The 23,058-nt window shown below is 42.6% G+C and overlaps 2 protein-coding genes across 3 annotated transcripts in view; one reads left to right on the plus strand and one right to left on the minus strand.

Annotated features, from left to right (window-relative positions):
- The window catches only part of LOC111868086 (E3 ubiquitin-protein ligase MYCBP2), a gene marked incomplete at its 3' end in the record, with an annotated part of 282,453 nt that overhangs the window by 118,406 nt on the left and 140,989 nt on the right, over positions 1–23,058 (plus strand).
- LOC111868078 overlaps positions 4,401–23,058 on the minus strand; it is a 20,609-nt gene continuing 1,951 nt past the window's right edge. The window contains exons 2-3 of one of the 2 annotated variants that reach the window (XM_023858450.2): positions 6,761–8,088; positions 4,401–6,181 (exon numbers count right to left, since the gene is read on the minus strand). In XM_023858450.2, coding sequence (XP_023714218.1) covers positions 6,163–6,181; positions 6,761–8,088 — 1,347 coding nt within the window. In that variant the 3' untranslated portion in view covers positions 4,401–6,162. Of the gene's footprint in view, positions 8,089–23,058 lie in introns of both variants that reach the window. The other variant, XM_023858449.2, reaches the window with a different exon arrangement.

Below are 23,058 nucleotides of genomic sequence, written 5' to 3' on the forward strand. Positions count from 1 at the left end.
TCGAACAAAATTTAGGCAAGTTTGTACAGGTACAAACAGGAAGGGAGAGACTAGCAGTGTCCTCTGATAAAACAAGTTATATGATTTTACCACCAGGGTATGTTCAAAATTGTAGAGAGGGAAAGATTGTTATATGTCGAGGGACAGTTCCGATAACTGAGAGGAATTATGAAACTTGTTTGAGTAGTTTGTTCTTCGGAACAAGACAGGGATACGAGTCTTGCACGCGGGAAATTTTGTCAAGAGAATTTTAGACCAGTGTTTAGGAAACACCCTTTTGAAAATTCATGGCTATATGCGGTGGGGAAGCTTACAAGGGTTGAATGCAGATGTATAAGCTCTCAACGATGCCCCATGAACATAACGGGCATAGAAGGCACAGGCATCATCACGCAGCCGGATGGCTGTGACCTGATCATCGGACAACTGACGCTGCCAGCCAGTCGGCAGTTCCAGTCCACGGCCGATTTGGACGGCCCAGGCATAGTTGCACCGCAGGCACCAGACCTCCTACACTCAGTGGAGGTCACCTATTTGAAGCAGCACCGAGGGTTGCTAGGAGAGATATGGGACGCCTGGGAAGACCCGGAGGACGGAACTACTCCCGACACCGCCCCCAGGACGATGACTAAACTACGACAGCAGGTGGAGGCCAGGCTCCTGACGCAGAGATGGATATGCAGCGGAATTGTGACCGGTTAGCTAGCAGCAGCCACAGTACTCGGTCTGTGTCTATGGAGACACCGACAAGCGTTACTCATCTTCCGAGCGCGAGGCGCTAGGGGGAGGGCCATAGCAGACAACACCAAGGGCGACAGCCCGGACCACACGAAGGACAAGCCCAAAGGAGGGATCGACCGAGAGATGGCGACGGAAGGAGACCGGCAGACCAGAGACCTCGGAACCCCATCCAAGACTACAGTGTTCCGGTGAACCAAACAAAGTGAAAGTGAATCAATGGGACAGAAAGAGAACAATAACAGACAATAAAGAAAATTGATGTAATAATTATATATGATATTTGTAACGACGAAAAGTAGGTGAAAGAGACTGTTAGTAAGCATGTGTAGAAAACAAGTGTAATATTTCTCTTACAGGAAATATCTCACATTTTGTGCGGGGGGATGTAATGCCACTAAGGTCACGTACATGTAGATATAGTTTTTTGGGGGTAAAATTGGAATAATAGTAGCTAGACTGTAAGATTAAGAAACAGCCATGATGAAACGAACCAGGAAGCTTGGGTTTACAAAAGAATTTAACAGGGAATACCTGAGTCATTAGAATGCTAACACGGCAGCGTAATAGCGCTGACTTTGAGGAAGAAGCTATATGAAGTAGGTCATAAACACTATGGCAGGAGGAAAACGCTGAGTCAGAGGAGGCGGTAGACCCGAAAGAGTCAACCCCTTCTCGATGGGCAACCAATGAGGGGGCCACACCGACCCCAAAAACACGTCAGAATGGGCAGGCCAACATACCTGGAACTCAAAGAATCAGCAAAGAGAGGTTATATAAACCCTAGAAAACTTAATCAAAAAACCTTTTTTGCCTTTTGACTTTTGAATATTATTATGTGATAGAGAGTTCAGCCAGAGGCTATCGCCGAGAGGGCGATGGCCATGAGTGGGCATTGGTTGGTGATGGCAAGCATCTGTTTTCTCGGCTCAAGTAAGTGAAACCAACTTCATATAGCCATGAACATTAAGTGTGATAGTGACAATTGTAAAGTGTAAACCCCAGAGAAAGATAGTGCTAACTAGATGGACTAGGTTCATTCAGAAATACAGAGGCGTAGAATACCCGACAGTGGGGTGACAAGAGGTAGACTTAATGATGGCTGCAGGTTCATTATCCAGTGTAATACAACCGACGAACGTCGGTAAGTGTGTATATAGTATGTATATAGTAACATAGGGNCGACGGCATAACAGTGAAGACAGCGGTGAGATAACCCATCCACCCCTGTCGTAAGGACGTAAGAGCGTAACAGTGGTGGAAGCGGTGGGGATTTACCTCCACGCCCCCTCCACGACGTAACATTGGTGGCAGCGGTGAGATACCTCCACGCCCCCTGCCACCACGGCATAACACTCAATTTCAACCGAAAACGCGTTTTTTCGCATTATAAGAACTTCGCTATTAGTTGAATATCAAAGTTGTAATTTTAACTCCATGTTACTCTGGAATAGAGCATTATTTTCTATGAGTTTAACAATTTTCGGAGCTTCCTCACCGGAGATATGAGATGTTAAAAATGGCCGATTTTGGGCCCAGAGCAAAGTTTGGAAGCTCCTGGAAATTTTTGGAAAATATGTACGGGGTTCAAAACTATGTGATTATATTCCTCGTGTAGGTAACAACAAAGGGTAGAGACCACAGATCTGATACTTTCCCCTTCTCACTGGTTTCTGAAGGTGAAAAGTAGCGTTTTTCCCAGAATCGATAGGTAAGTTTCAAGCTTAATTACACCTAGAGGAAGTGAGTTGAGTAAAAACGTGTAATGACATGATTTGTAGTCCATATCATGAGGAACAAATTGGTTTTTAATTGGAGTCTCTAGCGTCAATAGTTATCGAGATACAGAAGATAACGCAAACCTCCATTTGGGCCGAAAACGCGTTTTTTCGCATTATAAAAACGGCTGTACCGGGAGAACCAATCGGATTACAATTTTTGACAAATATTTTTAAAGCGTGAAAATATTTATAAATAAGTGGAAAAATATTATTTTTTTTTTAAATGGTGAGCGACCTCTCTGATGACTTTACATGGAACGACCCCATAGTAAACTCCAATAATCATGTGACGATTTTTAGATTGTCAGGTTTAAACATGTAGCTCAAAGTGGACAACACTGCTAAACTCCAGGTCATTTATTGTAAATTCTTGTTTGTATGAAAGTAAAAGTGAAGTTGTCCCTGTACTTAAATAAGGACCACGCGATGAAGATGTATGGGGGAGGGAGGTATAGCTACACAAATCTTAAACTTGGCAGTAGATGGAGCTCAGCGGCCAGCATCATGCCCTGGCTGCTTTACTACTGGGGAAAGAGCTCCCAATACCCACTGGTTAAGCAGGCTTGGTGAGCCCCAGAGCCAGTCTAGACTCTCTGGAGAAGATAACAATCTACCCCCATTGGGTATTGATCCTTACTGTCTCAGTCATCCAGTCTGTACCCTAGGCACTATACTGACTGAGCTATTCTGGCTCCCTTTTGGGCAGGCAGCTCAGTCAGTATAGTGACAAGGTTATGGGCTGGATGATTGAGGAATGGGGTTCAATTCCTGGCAGGAACTGAGAATTTTCTCTTGTCTATTACATCAATTCCAGTGATCTGAAAGCAGTTACCCCAGTGTTAAACTTCCTCAGTTTAAGTTCTTCCTCATTTTTGTGTTCATAGCCCACCCCTCCCCCCCATAAAAAAGTACATGGGGAGTCTCAGTGCATATTGCCGGTGTCTTAGGCCATGCTTTTGAAAGGAATGGCAACTGGTGAGCCCTACTTGTGAGCGCTGCATAGTACGAGTATGTGATACTTGGTGCACAGTTACATGCCACTAGTTTCAAACATGTGTTTCATGAGATGGAACACTCATGCATTTTGCAAATGCTCTTTGTTATATGCTGATGGTTTCAGACACTTGTATTTTATGAACCGGTACACTTGTGCATTCTGAAAACGCTGTTTGTTCATCTTTCAACTCAAATTGTCTTCAGAAGTGATTGGAAGGAAGTGATTAACATGTTCTCTGGTTCTGACACTGGTGGATTTCTTCTGGTGGCATACGAAATAATGGAAACATTAAAAGATCAAACAGCTAACAGAATTATCCTTAATTTAAATGAACTGAAAAAACCTTTAAATGTGTTCTTAGACGACCAGAGAGTCAACTCTCATGCTCATCCTGTACAGTGAACATACATATTTCACAGCATACAAGTATTTCAGAAACTCACTAAAAAAATCTTAATGTAATTGTGTCAGGATTTTTACTGATGTTGTGAGGTAAGATTTAATGACAACACATTTTGCTTAATAGTGAAACGTATTTAAATACAATTTTAAATCTCTTACAATTACACTGTACATCATGTACATGATATCTTATACCACTTCAAGCCTTATAGCATAATGTTGTACATCTGCAAGGTAACTGATAAAATGAAGCATCACAGGTACATACAAGCTTACAGAGGCCATGCAGTCTTACATTTTTCACTCCGCAAAACCAAAAACTCTTTCCTTATGACTATTAGACCTAGAAACATTGTCTTATGTTTAAGAGCCGAGGAATTCTCTACAAACAAGTACTTTGGAATGTATGCCACGCATATTAAAGAACCAACATGGGTTCAAATCTGCACATTAACACATATTTATATGAAGGAATACTGTGACTGAGTGATTTCCAAACTGCCATCTCTGAATGATTCTCAGGGATTTTACAGATATATTTGCCTAATTCTATATTTCAGTGTGAATGTCCCTCTACTTGTAACAACTAATTTTTTGCAGAAATAAAAATTTGAATGCCAGCTATTCTCATTTATAGTAAGGGTTCCGTTATAGAAGCACACAAAGGAATAATATTTTATGTATTCTGCAACAGAAGTAATGTGAGGATTTTTGGCAGTGTTTTCTGGTACATTATTTAGCTGCAGACATGCAACATTTTATAGTGGTGAATTATGTCCCCGAGATGACAGCTTACCAGCTGCATGCCAGTGCAGTACTAATTTCAGATTGCTGTGACTTTTGATTCTGAAACGATTCAGTGAACTGTGTTGTCACAACAAGCCTGTGTGAAACTGCAGTTTCAAAATATAGTACCAAAAAAACAAGGATATTAGAATATTATTGTACCAAGGGAATCCAGCTCTTTTAGATAGTAAGTCTGCAACAAAGGCAACAGAAATTCTACCTCAGTAACTCAAACGTGCGTCAAAAGTGGTCTTAGATTGAATCCCCCCCTTCCTGCATATATAGAAATGCAAAACTTTGTCTCTCCTATGTTGTTTTTAGTTTTGTGTTGCAGTTCCATAGTATATGTTGGCACTAAAAGGAATGTGTGAATGCAAATGTTTGGGAACATAAGTAGAATTCTATAACTCTCTTCTAAAGGGTCCTGATGGTGGTATATTACACTTGAGGTTACTGAGTTTTATAATTCTTTGTAACTAGTTAAGCTGTTTTCAAATAAAAAACCTTTATTTGATTTGCTGCTTATGATTTCTTTATCTCTAATATGAGTTGCAACAGATCATTGAACTGACTGTTAATCTTATGTAGCCCAAGTTTATGGAGATCTAAAAAGCATTTTGGAAGTATTAGCTGCATGCTTTCATATTTGTACTGGTGGACATATATCATTATTTTGTATATCTAGTGACTTATAAGTTTAGATTTTAGAATCAGTCTTTGGTTGCTGCATGCCTCTTACCAGAAACAAATGGAGACAGTAAACCACTGAACTATATAAGAGATAGTTACAGCAGAGTGAATTGTCTTACACAGTTGGTATGTTTCAACTACTCTTCTTATTGTTGTTACTGATTTTATACTTATATCACATCATTCTTACACGGACATAAAAAAATACATATAACTGACAACTTTTCTGTGACGTGTTACATAACCTTCCTAGTTTTGTTTTTGCCACACTGTGTAACAGCATATTAAAAATTAAATACATAATGAGTAATGATAAAAATACTATGTTGTATTAAAGGTTCTCATGGTGGTCACCATGAGGAGTATAGTTGTAACACCATGTAGATAGGGAAAGCCCAACATTTGGAGGAGCTGTTTGCTGCCTACTGATTTCCTGCATGGCCTGTCAATTCAGCCTTGAAGATGGAGGCATTATAACCCTCCAAAATGTTGGGCTCTGTCCAAACTAAATGGCATTATAACCCAGAAGACTGTACTCTAAAAATACTAATTGTCATTAATTGGTAACATTACGTATGACTGAACCTCACAGTTAAGCAGTTATCACTTTTATATGAAGGCAGTCATGCATTTGGCTCCTGGCGTAAAAACAGTTGTCCTGACTGAAGTTTATTTGTGGTTTTCCTTGATCCCCCAGGAAAATAGCCTATTTTAGGCCAGGACTAGTTCCTTCTGCATTCTTGAATCTTAAGCACTTACAGTCACATTCTACTGGATGCTACATAACCTGTACAGATGAGAAAACACCATTAAATAAAAACAGGCAGTAAGAATATTGGTGGATTATCATCTGATTACAAAGTCATGAATGCTGAAAAGCTTCTTCTGCTAAATTTATTGGCTCTTGGAGCTTTTCTCCAACAAAGCAACTAATGTAAATCATGCATGAAGAGGTCTGAAAGCTGAACTACATGATAAGGAAAATGTTAAAATTGTAAATCTTGTGTCATATTCTCCCAGGTTTCTTAAACTTAAGCCTTCGTGAATGAAACTGCATTTCTGTCAAAATTTAAACTGGACATAGTAGCAGCATTTTTGCATCTTAAAAGATTATGCTGCAATATCTAGGGAATTAGCCTGACATTGCATTTATTGGCTTCAAGACTAGATCTTTAATTACATACCAGGACTGCTCTACAAAATACTGTATTAGAATTCCACACATCATACTTCATTTGTAAACTAGATAAACCAACTATGGCTTCCAATACTGGGAATACGGGCAATTAAATTCTCTCTGAAAACGAATGTTATCTTTTATTGCACGATTTTCTTGGCACGTTCATCAATAGCTGTATCAACATACTCATGTTCCACAATTGGTTCTGTTCGCTCAACTATCACATGCAGTTCTGTTTCTCTGTATGTTCGGCCATCAGGTACAACCACCGTAAGTCTTGAATCTTGTCCGTTTGCACTTATCTTTTCTACATTGTTGCCTTTATTCTTTTTCGTCTTCTTATCGTTACTGGGAGTTCCTGGAACACTGATCCACCGTCTTTGGTGGCGAGAACGATATCTATTCCACAAGAATATTACTATTAGAACAAGTACCAGCAGAAGCAATGAACATGTAACAGTGATAATTATGAACATATGGAGACCAGATACCAGTATACATTGCTGGCTGTAATCTTTGAATTTGATGTAATGTCTTCCATTTTTCTCTGCTGTGTCTTCTTGACACCAGAATCGATCTGATGCATCCATTTGTGGTGGTGAGTTCTGCTGCCCTTGCAGTGGTGAATAAGAACTGAGTTCTGAGCCCCATGTCTCCAGCAGAGTACAGGAGCATGTAAGATTTAGAACAACATTGTCCAACTGAACTTCAAAACTTGTCATGTTGAACAGCAAACATCCACTTTCAAAATGCCCTACAGTATTGTTTTCAAACTGTAATCTCTGAAGACCTTTCATCTTTATAACAGAGTCTTCAGTACTTATGGAAATAAACGCTCCTTTAGCTAGCGTTTTAAATATATTGTTTTGGATTAAAGTTTTTCCATGCATTTTTATACGAAAAGCTTCTCCTTCCACATTACCAAAATAATTTCCATATAGGCGAAAGGTTTTAGGACCATGAACGATGAATGCAGAACTGTGAATACTCTCAATGGTGACTCTTTCAATTAAGAGTTCATTATCCACTTCAAGATCTACCCAGGTCCTACTTGGCACGCTGTCACGGAAGTGTCCACCAATGATGTGAAGTTTCTCTAAAGAAAACTTCTTGAAAGCCTGCGCTTCAAAGGTTGTTACAACACATTCTGACAACTCCACTTTTTCGGTGTTGTAAAGACTAGCAAAAGCAAATGCACGTATTGTTCCAATACTAACATTGTGGAAAGTGATGCCTGTAATACGGCCATTGAAAGTATAACTTGGTATTTCAGGAATGCTTGAGTTGACAGTACTGACAACCAAGCCTGGCTGAGGAAACGGTTCCAGTGCAAGTGTTTCGTTCCAGCTGAATGCATTGCTTTCAATAATAAGTTCTTCTATGTTGACGAATTCCACACGTCGCATCTCACGGTGGTGTACCCAAGTGTGTGGCAAAACATGAACTCTGTAACAGTTCTGTATCCTTATGTGGGCTGTACCCTTAGGCACTACAGATGGGCTCAAGACCAGCTCCTAAAACAAATAATGGAAACCTTATTGAAAATACTGAATCAAGATTTTTGAGAGAAAAATATATGATGATATAACGCATCATCTTGTTTTGTAATAGAGAGAATAAAGTAACTTAATTTCTTCATGTCACTGACCCAATATAATCTGAAATCACATAGATGTCAAAGTATGGTAGACTGACCTTCCTTAGCTGCTTAGCTTTTGATTTCTTAAAACTGGTCAGACAGTGATTTGGTTTGGTCTTATATCACAGAAATGCTAAAATATGGCACACTGACATCAGTTACATAATTTTCAAATTTCTCAGATATGATCACTGGCCTATGATATAAAAATATGAAAGACAAACATGTTAAACATATTTAATTCTAATATTATACTGTAGCATCCTGTTGCACTTCTCACTTAGTGTCGGCCCTCTATCAGCTAAAGTTGGCACTAACTTCAACAAGCGGCAGTCACCCGGTTGGTATAGTTCGCTTGCAGACCAAAACCACGGAGTTTGTTTGTATTTTTGTCAATTAGTTTTAGCCGTGTCCCTCGACCCTGTGGGTAAAGAACCACGTTCTTCTACCCACTTTGACCCGTGAATCCCTTCTCTATATGGGTAAGGGACAGGCTCATAAGAAACAACTTGCTTGTTAGCGTGATGCACTATGCCTCCATAGGATTGAGTAAGGGATCTCGAGGGAGAAAAACCACAGTCAGTACGATGGGCCAGGCTGGACGGATTCACTAGGCAGGAGCTGGTATGGAACATACGGCACAAGTATACATATACTCAACTGGCGTTTTCAAACATACAAATATATATATATATATATTGTAACGTGTTTCGTTACTGAATAGGCCGTAGAGATGGTTAATTGGTTTATTTAACAATCTACAAATAACGGCTACAATTACTTATCACACAGTTGCCGGGTTTCACACTTTATAACCCTAATCGCATTAATCTGTTAACACTGTTGCGGGGTTTCACACTTTATAACCCTATGCGCAAATCAGTTCACTCTGCCTTCAGTGGGCTACATGTTGACAGTAGGGGAGCTATGTATCACTGTATCACACGCTCCCAATTACACAATCACACACACGTCCGGTTCTTCTTTCCGCGACTGCTGCTATACTCCAACTGTAGTCGGCTGACTGGAGAACTGTTGATAACACCCTCGCTCGTCTACTACTCAACTCGGCGGCTGTCACAGTACAACTCTGCGGTAGCCAATTTACAACTCAAGTCGCCGACTGCTACAGTAGAACTGACTGGTACCTGCTGTGCAGCTCACTTATATATCCGCAGTGGTGCCTGTTGCGGGCCACGTCACAGTAGGAAGTTGATTACGGGTACGTAGCGTTGCACGTTACGTCACCGCGGAGGGGTGGGAGGGGAGTGCTGACTCACCCGCCGCGTCACTGCTGGTGGGGGGGGGGAGTTCTCCTTTGCGCAACATGTCACAATATATATATATATATGTTGATAACATAAGTATACAAATGAACCCAGCCTGAAGGGCAGTGGACTGGTTAAAACATATGATAGCTAATTGATGCAGAATTACGCTGCGCCCAACAGCACAGCAACTCAACTAGGCCATGCCTCATGGCGTATTCCAAACTCCACAGTACAGCATGTACTCGATCAAGCCTTCGTAACACAAGGAAATATAGACAGCTTGAATATACTACTGAACACGCCTGAAGGGCGATCTACTGTTTATCACAACCATTAACCAAACCAAAATTACGCTACGCCACACGGCGTCTATAATCAACCCAGAAATGCGCCTTACGGGGTACACCACTTCAGTAAGTCACTTGTATTTTGGCCATACAAACTCAAAGATTTACCTCACGACTGATCCACCCTTGACCAGATCGTGAGGGCACCCCTCCCCCTTTGATCTGTGCTATCTGCCGAAACCAAATTTCAAACACAATCAATTCAACTTTCTCAAAACAGAATTTAAATGTAGCGATGCTTTCAGACGAAGGTCTGTGGGAAGAGAGAACGTTAGCTTCACTTGGGCTAACCAAGAAACCTCGGGACACGTCCAGGAGGGGGGGGGGGAAAGGACAGCTGACCTGATGTCAGCTGGAAAGAAGGGAACAGCTCGCATCCTGGCGTTTTTTTTGGGGGGAGGGGGGCTCCAAGAAACTTAACGGAGAAGAACCGTTACACGGTTCAAGTTGCAGTCTCATGTGCAACACTATATTGTATAAAACTGATTAAGTTTTAAAGTCCATCACTACATGTGTTGACCAATGTGGTTATCATCAGGTGTTAAAATTTTTGGCGAAGAAACTGCTGTCTTCTGTCATTGCTTATGTTGTTAAATACAGGAGGGTCCAAAAAATATACTCACTCTTTGATAGTCAATATCTTTGGAACAAAATGACATGTAGTTACAATTCTTGCGCTGAGAGAGAGAGAGAGTCATTGTACGTGTTTGAAGTGACCGCCATCAAAGGCTAAACAGCACTGATGCCGCCAAACTGCTGGGCGAACTATGGCTGTCAGTGTGTCCGGTGTAATGGCTGCACACAACGCTTCGATGGTTTCTCATAGCGTGTTCAGTGTAGCTGGCTTTTGTCAACAAACTTCATCCTTCAAGGATCCCCACAGGTAGAAGTTGAGAGATGTTAGGTCTGGAGACCGTGGTGGGTACTCAATACCACCTCTTCGACCTATCCATTGCCCAGGTAGACTGTCATTTAAGTAAGCCCTGATATCTCAATGGTAGTGAGGTGGAGCACCATATTTGCAGCCTTCAAAATTCGCCATACACTTGATCGGCTTCCCCACTTTCACGTGCACACTGATTCACAGATTTTTGCAGTGATCGTGTAAAGTGTTGCAACACCACAGCACTGGAAGCTGGACTTGTTACTATCGGTGGTCTCCCAGATCTTTGCTTATGCACATCATGAACAGTAGTACTGTTGGCTTCAAATTTATCCCGAATACAGGCAACTGTTCGACGTGTTGGTGGCTGAGTTCCAAACTCATTCTGCCATTGTCATTGTACCTCTTTAATGTTTTCATACTTCCAGTACCACTTCAATACAGCCTTGCGTTGCTCAAAGAACAACCTTTCAGCCATTGTTGCTGCTGTCTTCTGCTCGCAGTGCGCATGCGGCACGACACTCAGGTGACTCATGTGACCTTCTCCATCTGTTGAGAAAGCATTACACTACACTACCGCACAAGAATTGTAACTACATGTAATTTTGTTCAAAGATACTGACTATCAAAGAGTGAGTACATTTTTTTGGACCCCCCTGTATATAAGTCCTCTCGATGTGCATATGTGTTTGAGTTGGTGGGTTGTGTTCTCTCTTGCGGCGGCGGCGGCGACGACGACGACGACAACGACTGGCCGAAACATGTAGTGATGTGGGAACAAACTTTTAAAGTCAATAAATTTTATAGAACATAGTGTTGCACATGAAACTGTAACTGATTGACACTAATATTTAATTCTGACTTTTGATTTCAGACTTAATATGACCCAGTGTCATAACAGTGAAGTATTGCGATATAAGGATCGAGGTTTTCATGGCAATGGGCGCTAAGATTGTAGTCTTCTGGGTTGATATTATATTTTGGAGGAAGATGCCATCTTCTTCAGGGTTGAAGTGTGAAGACTTAGGAATAGGCTTGGTTATATAGGCACGTTACAGCGAAGTTGGTTATTACCCCGGGGAGAGGGGATAAGGAATGGGAAGAAATGAACAATACATGACTCTCATAACAGCTCATCATGGCTTTTGTTTCATTTAGTTTCATGTGGTTTAATTAATCCCTGAGGCCACATTTCATTGGACATTGGGAACGGTGGCTAAGGATTATATCTTAGCACAGCACAGGTTGTGCCAGGTTGTGAAAACACTCAAAGAAGCAGTGGGATGGTTTCATCCACTTCACCAGCACCGAGCTGATTATCAGCTAAGTTCATACAGCTGTAGCAAGTATCATTAAGCTGTGAAATAGAAACGGTGTGGACTAGCTTCAGATTATGGAGGAGGCAGAAGAGAAAAAGCAGTCCATCAACAAGCCTTCCAAGTGCTCCTTGAATGCTGTGTTAGCACTCAAATTCACATGCTGCTCAACTGAAGCCTGCAGACCAGAAATTCAATTACCTACTTGTCCCCCACATCTGGCAGTGGTAGGAAGAGGTCCAGCTCTTCCAAGGATGATGCTAAGCCTCAACTGGGCAGCAACAAGAAGAGGGAGATGCCCTGTAAGGCAAATCCATTTACAAGATGACAGCAGCAGAACCAGCATCAATATGTAACCCATCCAGTATCTACCACAACTTCTTCACTCTTCTCAGGGTAATAAACAAAGATGTCAGATACAGCACCAAACTGTGATATAGTGGACCTTCAGGATAGCACCAGTAAATCAGAAAGGGCAACCCCATCATATTAACCTCTCCTATGAACCTGATATCCTTCCGAAAAAGATAACACACCACTCCTTTGCAGTAGTTTACATTGCAGATCATGAGAGCTGGGATTCACATTGCTGCTGTATAATGGCCGACTACAATGCCATGCTATCGTATTTCAGAAGATCACAGCCACAATCAATGCATCTTATACCCTAAATCTGATAAGCCTGTTAAGGCTATCTGCCACTTACCCATGAACACCCCCCTACACATACATTAACTCTTGCCCTCCAGAAGTTGTACTCTGATGCCATTTGCATCAAGCAATTGACAGCCAAATGCCCCTCACTGATCCTGTAACTACGGTTGCTGCTTCTCGTTTCTTTGTGACCCTGGCATGATGCGAGAAGTCACAGACCTCTTTCACCCTGAGCAACATTTCAAGCATTACAGTAGAGATTAAAACTTATGGAACCCAGATTGGTCTAACGCAGTGTTAACACTGCCAGTGTCTTTACCACATATGGGTCCACTGCCAGCAGCCCTCAAGATGTCTCTGGTGTGGTGATGGACATTGCTGCTGAGAATGACCCAAGCAGGAAAACAGACTGATGATGACTGGTTTGATAACCACAGTGAAAATTACAGCCCTGTAGGTAGCGGAGACAGAAGATGAATGTCTCATCATTATGAAGGCTGTCTGTAGGTCTGTCAACAGAGTGGGAACCTTCACTTGCTGTATTTACTGCACACTTTGCACCTATCTAATTGTCTGGTCCCTCCTCTCAGAGAGGAAGAACCAAAGTGGAGATGAATGCAAGTGTCTTACGCAACATCACAATCTGGTCAGGAGCCCAGGCAGGACTTAATATCAGTAACGCTGGTCTGTCTGGGGGCTCGCTGCAGTGCATCAAGATCCAGGGTCTACACTTGTCAGACACAGTGTTACAATTACCAGCACTTTGACCACATCTTGCTTGACTGCAAGCAACTCCCAAGATGCCTCTTGTGCTGGGGTGGTCAATGAAGCAAGCAAACTCAAATGCTGAGGGTGTAGTTGGGCAAAGGCGCAGCAACACAGAAAACAGCATTCTGGGCATCAGTTTCCCAGTGGCCACAGGAGCAGCAGCCCCCCCCCTCCCTCGGCTGAGATGCCACAAAACCCAACAACTTAACAGAGAAGACAAGAGAGCCAGCAACTGAAAAATGCAGTACTAGTGGGGATGTGATGGCACTTGTAACCACAGTGTAGCATATTATGACAGGACTGTAGTCAGCACAGATGGATGACCACTGTCAGTGGTTTCATGAGAAAGTAATGGCCTGCCTGTACTGTATGTGCAGCACATATGGTGGACCCAGCTTGTCCTCACAGAGGAGAAACCAAGCAAGAAGAATGCAGATGTTCAGTTGTGTGTCAGTCTGGTGGACAGCCCAAGCAGGATGACATGGGTTGGCTGAGGGAGCCAGCTGTAATGCATCCTGATCCTGAACTCTGTTGAGACTGCATACACAAACCTCTGTAGAAGGCTGGCGTTCAAAATGGAACATAAATACGAGTATATAGGCAAGACTTGTGCGATTATACTGTAACGTGTTTGGAGTATGTACTTACGTGGTAAAGCAATAACAGGGGGCTGTTGCGTATAGAATGCCGAAACAACGAACGCGTCCCCACGAAGATGAACAACAGAAGGCTTGTTGCGTAACAACGGCCTGTCGAAACAGTAGAAATGGAACCGTGGGGAATGGTGTCTGGTATCCGGTCCGCATAACGCCTATATAAGAGACAGTTGAGAGAGACAGCCACAGCCTAGGACAAGTGAGATGTCGCAGCCGCAGTAGAAGTATCGAAGTAGAGGCAGTAGTCGTGATACTACAAGTGATAGTAATTGTATTCCCGACGCTGAGTAAGTGTGGATGAATGAGTTCAATAAATAATCGTTCAATCCGAAGGCTACGAAAAGTTATTTGTCGCGTGGCATACCCAACACGTGTTTTAGTTACTGAATACGCCGTAGAGATCGTTAATTGGTTTATTTAACAACCTACAAATCACGGCTACAATTAATTATAACACAGCTGCGGGTTTCACACTTTACAAACCCTACAACCAAATCTCTTCACACTATCTTCAAGAGTCTCCGCGTTATTAATAACGCGGGAGCTATACAAATCTGAGTTACACACTCCAAATGAACTATCACTGATTCTCGCACACGCGTCTGTAACTCGTAACTTGCAAACTGAGAACTTTGTTGATCACACACTAACTCGTTCACTGCTGACTGGAGAATTGTCTTCGGCCGCTGATACACTTTAACTCTACTACAACTCAACTCGGCGACTGCCACATTACAACTAACTCACGCTTACTGCTCAGTCGGCTTTTATTCCTTTCGCTGTTGCCTGTTGCCCGCGTCAACAGCGTCGTTGCGTGCCACGTAACAGTGTCTGCGTATAGCCTAGCAACGCTGTTACCTCACGCCGTCTTACGTCACCGCGCGTTGCGCGTTACCTCACCGTGCGGAGGGGGGGGGTGACGGAGCGCTGACTCACCCGCCGCGTTACTGCTGGAGGAGGAGGGGTTTCTCCGTTGCGCCACGTGTCACACTGCTCCCTCCTTAAGGCTATTCGTCCCGAATAGGCTAACGGTGCATCCACGTTCCTTTGCTTCGGAGGCTGTTCTTGCAGCATCTGTTCTCCGGCAGTTACGACCGCTTCCTTCTTAAGACGAACTCGTCTCGAGCAGTTTCCTTTCAGCTCGCCAGAAGATCCAGTTGTATCCCGTTCATCCATCGCTTTCTCTAATGGCACATTCACTCTCTCTGGGGAGGCCGGTTCTTCTACATAACCGGTTCCTCCTCTGCTTGAAGTCTCTTTTTCCGTTTTGGAGGGGTCGTCCCCTCCACAAGGTCCAATCCTTGCCGTGTCGTAGGCCAACAGAAAATCCGGCTACTCGCTTGGCGATCTGCAGTCTTGCAGTTTTTCTCAGGTCTGGTTTCTTCACATATCGCGGCTGTCCGCCGCCTAGGTCCTTCACTTCATTTCTACGTTGTAGTTGCTGTCTCACGCCTCGGTTCCTGATGCCAGTGTTGCGTTCGGGGTCTTTCTTGGATAGCTCTTGTTTCTGCTCTGGTGGCTTCCGTTTCTGCGACCAGCTCTTCTCGCATGGCGGCCATCTTTTCTCGCCAGGCTTTCCACTTGTCGTCAGCCCTTTTCTCGGCAGCTTCTCTCTGGGCCCTCAGTTCCTTCCGCAGGAGTTCCAACAATTGCTGTGTGTCCATTTTCTTTCAGGATAACACTTTATGCCCTCGTAAATTCAATTATCCGTCTAGGCGTGTTGAAGTTCGTAAACCAATTCTGACACCAAATTGTCTCGTGTCGTGAGTTCGAATCTTGTTGGTCACGTGTGTAAGTCCAAATCCCACTTCTGACACCAAATGTAACGTGTTTTAGTACTGAATACACCGTAGAGATCGTTAATTTGTTTATTTAACAACCTACAAATCACGTCTACAATTAATTATAACACAGCTGCGGGTTTCACACTTTACAAACCCTACAACCAAATCTCTTCACACTATCTTCAAGAGTCTTCGCGTTATTAATAACGCGGGAGCTATACAAATCTCTCTGAGTTACACACTCCAAATGAACTATCACTGATTCTCGCACACGCGTCTGTAACTCGTCACTTGCGAACTGAGAACTTTGTTGATCACACAATAACTCGTTCACTGCTGACTGGAGAATTGTCTTCGGCCGCTGATACACTTTAAGTCGACTACAACTCAACTCGGCGACTGCCACATTACAACTAACTCACGCTTACTGCTCAGCCGGCTTTTATTCCGTTCGCTGTTGCCCGTTGTCCGCGTCAACAGCGTCGTTGCGTGCCACGTAACAGTGTCTGCGTATAGCCTAGCAACGCTGTTACCTCACGCCGTCTTACGTCACCGCGCGTTGCGCGTTACCTCACCGTGCGGAGGGGGGGGGTGACGGAGCGCTGACTCACCCGCCGCGTTACTGCTGGAGGAGGAGGGGTTTCTCCGTTGCGCCACGTGTCACACTGCTCCCTCCTTAAGGCTNAAAAGAAAATCGCCAAAGTATCAGATCCTGCTACATGAACAAGCGCTCAACTATACGGTGTGTCCAGGATCCGTTAGGACTAGTTTTTTTTTTAATTGTGTCCTGAAATACCATCTGTTGGCGAGTTGTGGCGTTAAAGAGTTTTGAAGTTTCAGCTGTGGCTGTCTAATTTCAAAGCGAAAGCATCGCTGCATCATGTGTTCTGACCTTGAATGTAACAAAACTGACGCTCGTCGGAAAATGGCGGTTGAACAGAGCCAACATCAAATTTTGTCTGAAGTTAGGCAAAACAGCCGGAGAAGCGTACGAAATGATGAAAAGTGTGTACGGTAGTGATTGTTTGAGTCGCTTAAACATTTTTCGATGCTATGCTGTATTTCGTGACGACAGGGAGGACATTGAAGACGCTCCGCGTGCATCAAAGCCGAAAACAAGTCGCACTATCCTTGCATCAAACATATGTGTTTCTGCAAGACTGATCGAGGAGCATTTTGGAATACCAAAAAGTACTGTGCATCAAATTTTGACCGAGGATTTGGGAAAACGGAAGGTATGTGCGCGGTTTGTACCACACGCGCTGCGAGGCGATGAAAAATATGCCAGAGTGGATCACTGCAAAGACATGTTACGGTCGGCCAAAAGTGATACAAAATTTACAAAATCGATTGTTACTGGTGACGAGACATGGTGTTTCCAATATGATCCTCTCACAAAGCGGCAGAGTGCAGCACGGGTGAGCCCAAAGAAGCCGAAATCAAAGAATGTGCGCATGCAAAAGAGTCGAGTAAAGACACTGCTTCTTTCTTCGATTCCAAAGGAATCATTCAAAAGGATTTTCTGTCAGAAGATCAAACAGTGAATTCTGATTATTATCTCGAAGTCCTCAATCGTTTGTGGGCGAGAATTCTTCGAATTCGACCTGAATATCGAGAGCAAGGTTCTTGGACGCTCCTCCACGACAATGCCCCACCGCACAAATCGAAGATCGTGCCCCATTTTTTGGCCAGAAAAGGGATCACAGTCCCTGATCATCCTCCGTATTCGCCAGATTTGGCTCCAGCAGATTTCTGGTTGTTCCCAAAAGTTAAGTTGGCGACGAAAGGAGACCGTCACGACACCATCCAGGGCATCCAAAGGGAATGTACCGCAGTGTTAAATGCGATTCCACAAAAGGAGTACAATGACTGTTTTCAAAAACTTTTCAATCGATTCCAGCAATGTAGTGATTCAGAAGGAGACAATTTTGAATAAAAAGATTAAATTCTGAAAATAATTCATGTCTTGTATTTTTAATGAACACAGTCCGAACGGAACCTGGACACACTGTGTATGTAAAAGTACCATGGCAGAATGCTGAAAAAAGTCGTACATTCAAGACCCTGAGAATCAGACTGTATTCCCTCATCAAGAGTCAGCAGTTTGCTGCTAATGCAAAACTTGTCCACCGTAAGTCATTAATCATAAGCATGTCCAATATGGCTAGATGCAGTCTTAAACTTTGATTTCCTAGTTAAGTCTGTAGTAAAATTACGTTCCATTACTAGTAGCATCCTCTGTCAGTGTTACCTTACAGATATCATGTAATGGCTGCATTGGAAGTTGGCCCAGATTTGTGTTGTATCTCATGGTTCATAGAATGTGGCCTCTCTTACTATATTCTGCTTTAATTAGCCACTCAGCATTCTTCATTTCTTTATCGCAAGGTATGTCCTAATTACAATTCCCCAAATATGATAACTTTTCATCCCATATTCCATTTGCAATAAATATTTTAAACATACTGCTGTATTTAAAAAATGCACGTGATGAGATTTAGGTGGAAGTGGAATTTTCGGCAAATTTACAGAGATGCTGTTCCAAAATAGCTCAGAAGTTATTTTCTGGACCTTAATTTCCAGACTCCGTTGTCATGATATCATTGGGTTAAAAATAAATCAATAGTCCCCCTCACTGCAAGTGACAAGACTGACTTCACTCAGCCCAAAATAATTAATGACCACCATTCCCAAGAAACGTATGTTGATGGACGGATATGCCATACTGTAGTAACTGATAGTGCAGCAGTGAGAATGTACCATTGCTCTAACTCATCTGTAACATACATCACGCATGTAAGTCTGAGGACATGTCATATCTCTACCATTCCCTATCAGGATATTTCCAACGTTACCAAAGCGCTGATACATGTATCTCAAACAATGTGGCTCAAAAAGGACGATGCAGTTGACTATACAGTTATTTTATGGCCCTATATTTATTGCTGAGGTAATATAATGTCATCTGAAATATGAAAGTAATATGACTAATGACTGGGGTGGGATGTGGGAAGAAGTGGTCACGACCTATTTTCACTATCCCACAATTTGCTGAAAGGGACTAAGCAGAAGTTCGATAATTTCGGTACAGTTAGGACCTAGCCACATACTACTAATGTGCCAACGTGTTTATGGTATGTCAGCTATCAACTTCTGACATTCTGAAACTATAGAATTGTCACCAAGCTTAACATGGTACTAATACCAGTAACAGTAGTAATGCAAGGGCAGTGTTGGTGGTAGCAGCAGCCAAGAAATAGTAGTAGCAGTAGTAGCAGCAGCAGCATCAGCATAGTAGTAGTAGTAGTAGTAGTAGTAGTAGTAGTAGTAGTAGTAGTAGTAGTAGCAAAGTAGTAGTAGTACAGTAGTAGTAATGTTGGTGTGGATAAATGTACATTCCAATAGAATTCCTGTAGTTTCATATTGTCGCGTGTGTTTGCTAGGCAACGCGACAAGAAATCTGTGCGGGTTCTCGGATTTCAACGAATATTTTATTGAACAGTCACGTTTTTACACTCACAAGTACAATTATTCAACTTATAACGTCGTCAGATGTTTCCTCTTCACTATTACAATTAGTTGCACCGCTGAGCTCAACTGTCCTTAACCCTCGTCGGATAAGAACTCTTCTGTTCTCAAGTCAAAGTCACATTGCGACTGACGGTCGGTCGTTCAGTCAGTCGTAAGTCTTGGTGTCGAGCCCCACCTGGAACTCATGACCAGATATATATTACTATTTCACAGTTACGGTCTTGTTTCTGTGGGGCGCCCTCTCTGACGAGAGAACGGGTCTGCCTTTTGTACCTATATGCTGCTGGCCCTTGCCAATGCAGTCTTTCTCGGGTCTGGGTCCCTTGGGACTCGCGACCATATTTTACTGTCTTAGATTTGAGCCTTCCCTTTTCGTCGCCTCTTACAACTCGCAGGGTCACGGTGGAAGTATTCGACCCCGCCTCCACATGGGTTCTCCATGTCACATTGCGACTGACGGTCAGTAAGTCTTGGTGTGACCAGATATTTAATCCTGTCTGACGAGAGAACGGGTCTGCCTTTTGTACGTATATGCTGCTGGCCCTTGCCAATGCAGTCTTTCTCGGGTCTGGGTCCCTTGGGACTCGCGATCATATTTTACTGCCTCAGATTTGTGACTTCCCTTTTCGTCGCCTCCTTTGACTCGCAGGGTCACGGTGGAGGTATTCGACCCCGCCTCCACTTGGGGGACACGGGTCTTTTGCCGAATACCCGGTGTTATATATTGCACTCTGACCGAATAGGGATCACCTTGTCAAGTGTTAGTTTCGCCCGCTGTTATGCAATCGCAGCTTCAAACAGTTCGTTGCTGCGGGAATACGCGTCTGCCTCAAACAATTCCTTTGTAATGGTATAAACCCCACTGTTAGACTTTCATTTCCGGGGCAACGATTTCCTAGGCTTCGCTGCTTAGGAATTGCTAGCCGTTGTATAGCAATGGATGCGTTCTGATTCCAAATATTCCGGCCCTAGGCGGCACGCCACAATATTTTGCATGCATCATTATCAATTTTTGGCGGGGGAGGGGGGTTATTTTCTGACCGTGCATTTCTAACAGATACATAGCTCCTGTCTGAAAGTTGAATGCACTACAAATATCACAGTATACAGGCTTATAAATTATTTCTCGGTGTATTTTGTTAAATAAACCTCCATAAAAATGTCATTCCAATATGTAGCATATATCCGCCGTTCTCATACTGCAGATTATGACAAATCTGACGTAACATGAAGTGTGGTGGGTTTTTCGTAATGGATAGTGTTTTATTATCGCAGAAATATCACATATTCGTTTACGGAGAACTTTGTTTAAATATCGTGCATTGCTTAAGAAAATGTACTGTATTTCGAAAACCGGCTGGCAGTCTTCGGCTTCGTTTAGGTTGTTTAATCTTTTACATCCCTTATCACTGGGCCCTAGGTGACGACGAAGGCGGAGTCCCCCTCTGAAACGTCTCACATTTTAATTCACACAGTGGTCAGTGCCTTAGGAAAATATTCATATAACGGTACTGAATCGTTGTTATAAGGCATTAGGGTGCATTTAATAGTTGCAATATTTGTGACAGTTTACGCCGTGTTTGTGACAGTCGACAACGGCCGCTGTCTTATGTAGGACGGCGATAACTACTTAATGATGGCAGGTAGACACACAACATTTCATATGGAAGTAGATACTAACAATATTCTATACGAAATACTGTCCGCAAAATCAGGACATAAAGATAGGTAACAGATGTTTTGAAAATGTGGCACAGTTCAGATATTTGGGAACGACGATAACAAATCAAAACCTGATTCAGGAGGAAATTAAGAGGAGATTGAACTCGGGTAATGCTTGCTACCATTCAGTTCAGAACCTTTTGTCTTCTCGTCTGCTGTCCAAAAACGTAAAAATTAGAACATACAAAACTATAATTTTGCCTGTGATTCTGTATGGGTGTGAAACTTGGTCTCTGACATCAAGGGAGGAACACAGACTGAAGGTGTTTGAGAACAGGGTGTTGAGAATATTTGGACCTACGAGAGATGAGGTGACAGGAGATTGGAGAAAACTTCATAATGAGAAGCTTCATAACTTGTACTCTTCCCCAAGTATAATTAGAATGATAAAGTAAAGGAGGTGAGATGTGCAGGGCATGTAGCACGCATGCATATAGGATACTGCTGGGAAGACGAAGGTGTAGGTGAGTGGAGAATATTAAAATGGATCTTGGAATTATAGGATGGGATGGTATGGATTGGATTGATCTGGCCCAGGATAGGGACCGGCGGAGCGCTCTTGTGTACACGGTGATGAACCTTCAGGTTCCTGAAAATGCTGAGGAATTTTGAGTAGCTGCACAATTGGCAGCAACTCAAGAAGGGCTCGGCTCCATAAGAGACTGAACACTGCCCGCTTGCAGGAAGTGCATAACACAGAGAATCTGTACTAGTAGAAATATGCACAAAGATGAACCAATAAACTGACAGTACTGTTTATTAATTTGAACTTCTTGCTAGCCTCACCATACAGACTGAAACATCTGAAACACAATGACTGCTGTAAAATGTCTAAGTTTAAATCTGATTTGTTTGGCGAGCGGATTTGCCCGTGCAGTGGCCTACTACAAATACCAACAGCTGACAGACGCGGTTCACACGAGGGTGTGTACGGGAATGAAAAAACGGTCATAACTCCGTAACTGTCCAAAATTGGACACATGTTTATATGAACTTTTTTGATCACAAAGACCTAGAAAATCATCTCCTGCAGTTATGCCCTAAAGTCGTGAAACACCCTGTATGTCGCACTGATTTATAAACCTGTCTTGTCATACGCACCTACCTCTTGTTAAAATATAACACATATTTTAAAAATAAGGCCTCTCCATTTCCTGTATTCCAAAACCTGCGAGTGGGTCACTTGATTTTTTTCGCGATACGTTAAACGGCTAAGGGAACAACATGCATTATTCGCTGATCAGTTGTAAACGTCGTGAGGCTGAAGTTGGGATAATTGTATAGGACAAACTTCTTTATGCTGGCCTGTGGCTTGCGTAAGAGAGGACGGGAGACGCAAGACCTTGAGCTCATGTATCTGTAGCATCATCATATCTATGTATACAGCTCTGATGGGTAACATCAACCTTTACTCAAATTTGCTGTTTAATCACTCAAGGTTTCTCTCATGTATGTCTACATTTCTGTTCCCCACCAGAATCCCATAACGCGCACTATGCAACAAAACTATGTGTAACCTCGCTTAACGAGTAATCCGTTCCAGAATCTTACTCGTAATGCGAAACACTCGTTAAGCGAAACAATTTTTCCCATATAAATTAATGTAAAATACGATAATGCGTTCCATGCCTAAAAAATACTCAAAAAATTTTATGTATAACGTTCATTCAAAGAAAATTATATATACATTGTTAAGGAGCGTGAATCATCTTCATCTTTTCTTCTCTGCGGAATGAACCAACCTGGAATGCGAATTCGATTTGCAGAAGACAAAAAAAAAATCGAAATAATTAGTTTATTATTTATGATACATATCTAATTCTTTTTTACTAGAAAGCTGTCTAGAGACATGTGTTTTTGCCGACGCTTCGAAATTTGGTGAAAATGCGACACAGCATTTTTTTCCTTGGCAC

The sequence above is a fragment of the Cryptotermes secundus genome, unplaced genomic scaffold (genome assembly GCF_002891405.2).
Source record: "Cryptotermes secundus unplaced genomic scaffold, Csec_1.0 scaffold925, whole genome shotgun sequence".
Lineage (NCBI taxonomy): Eukaryota > Metazoa > Arthropoda > Insecta > Blattodea > Kalotermitidae > Cryptotermes > Cryptotermes secundus.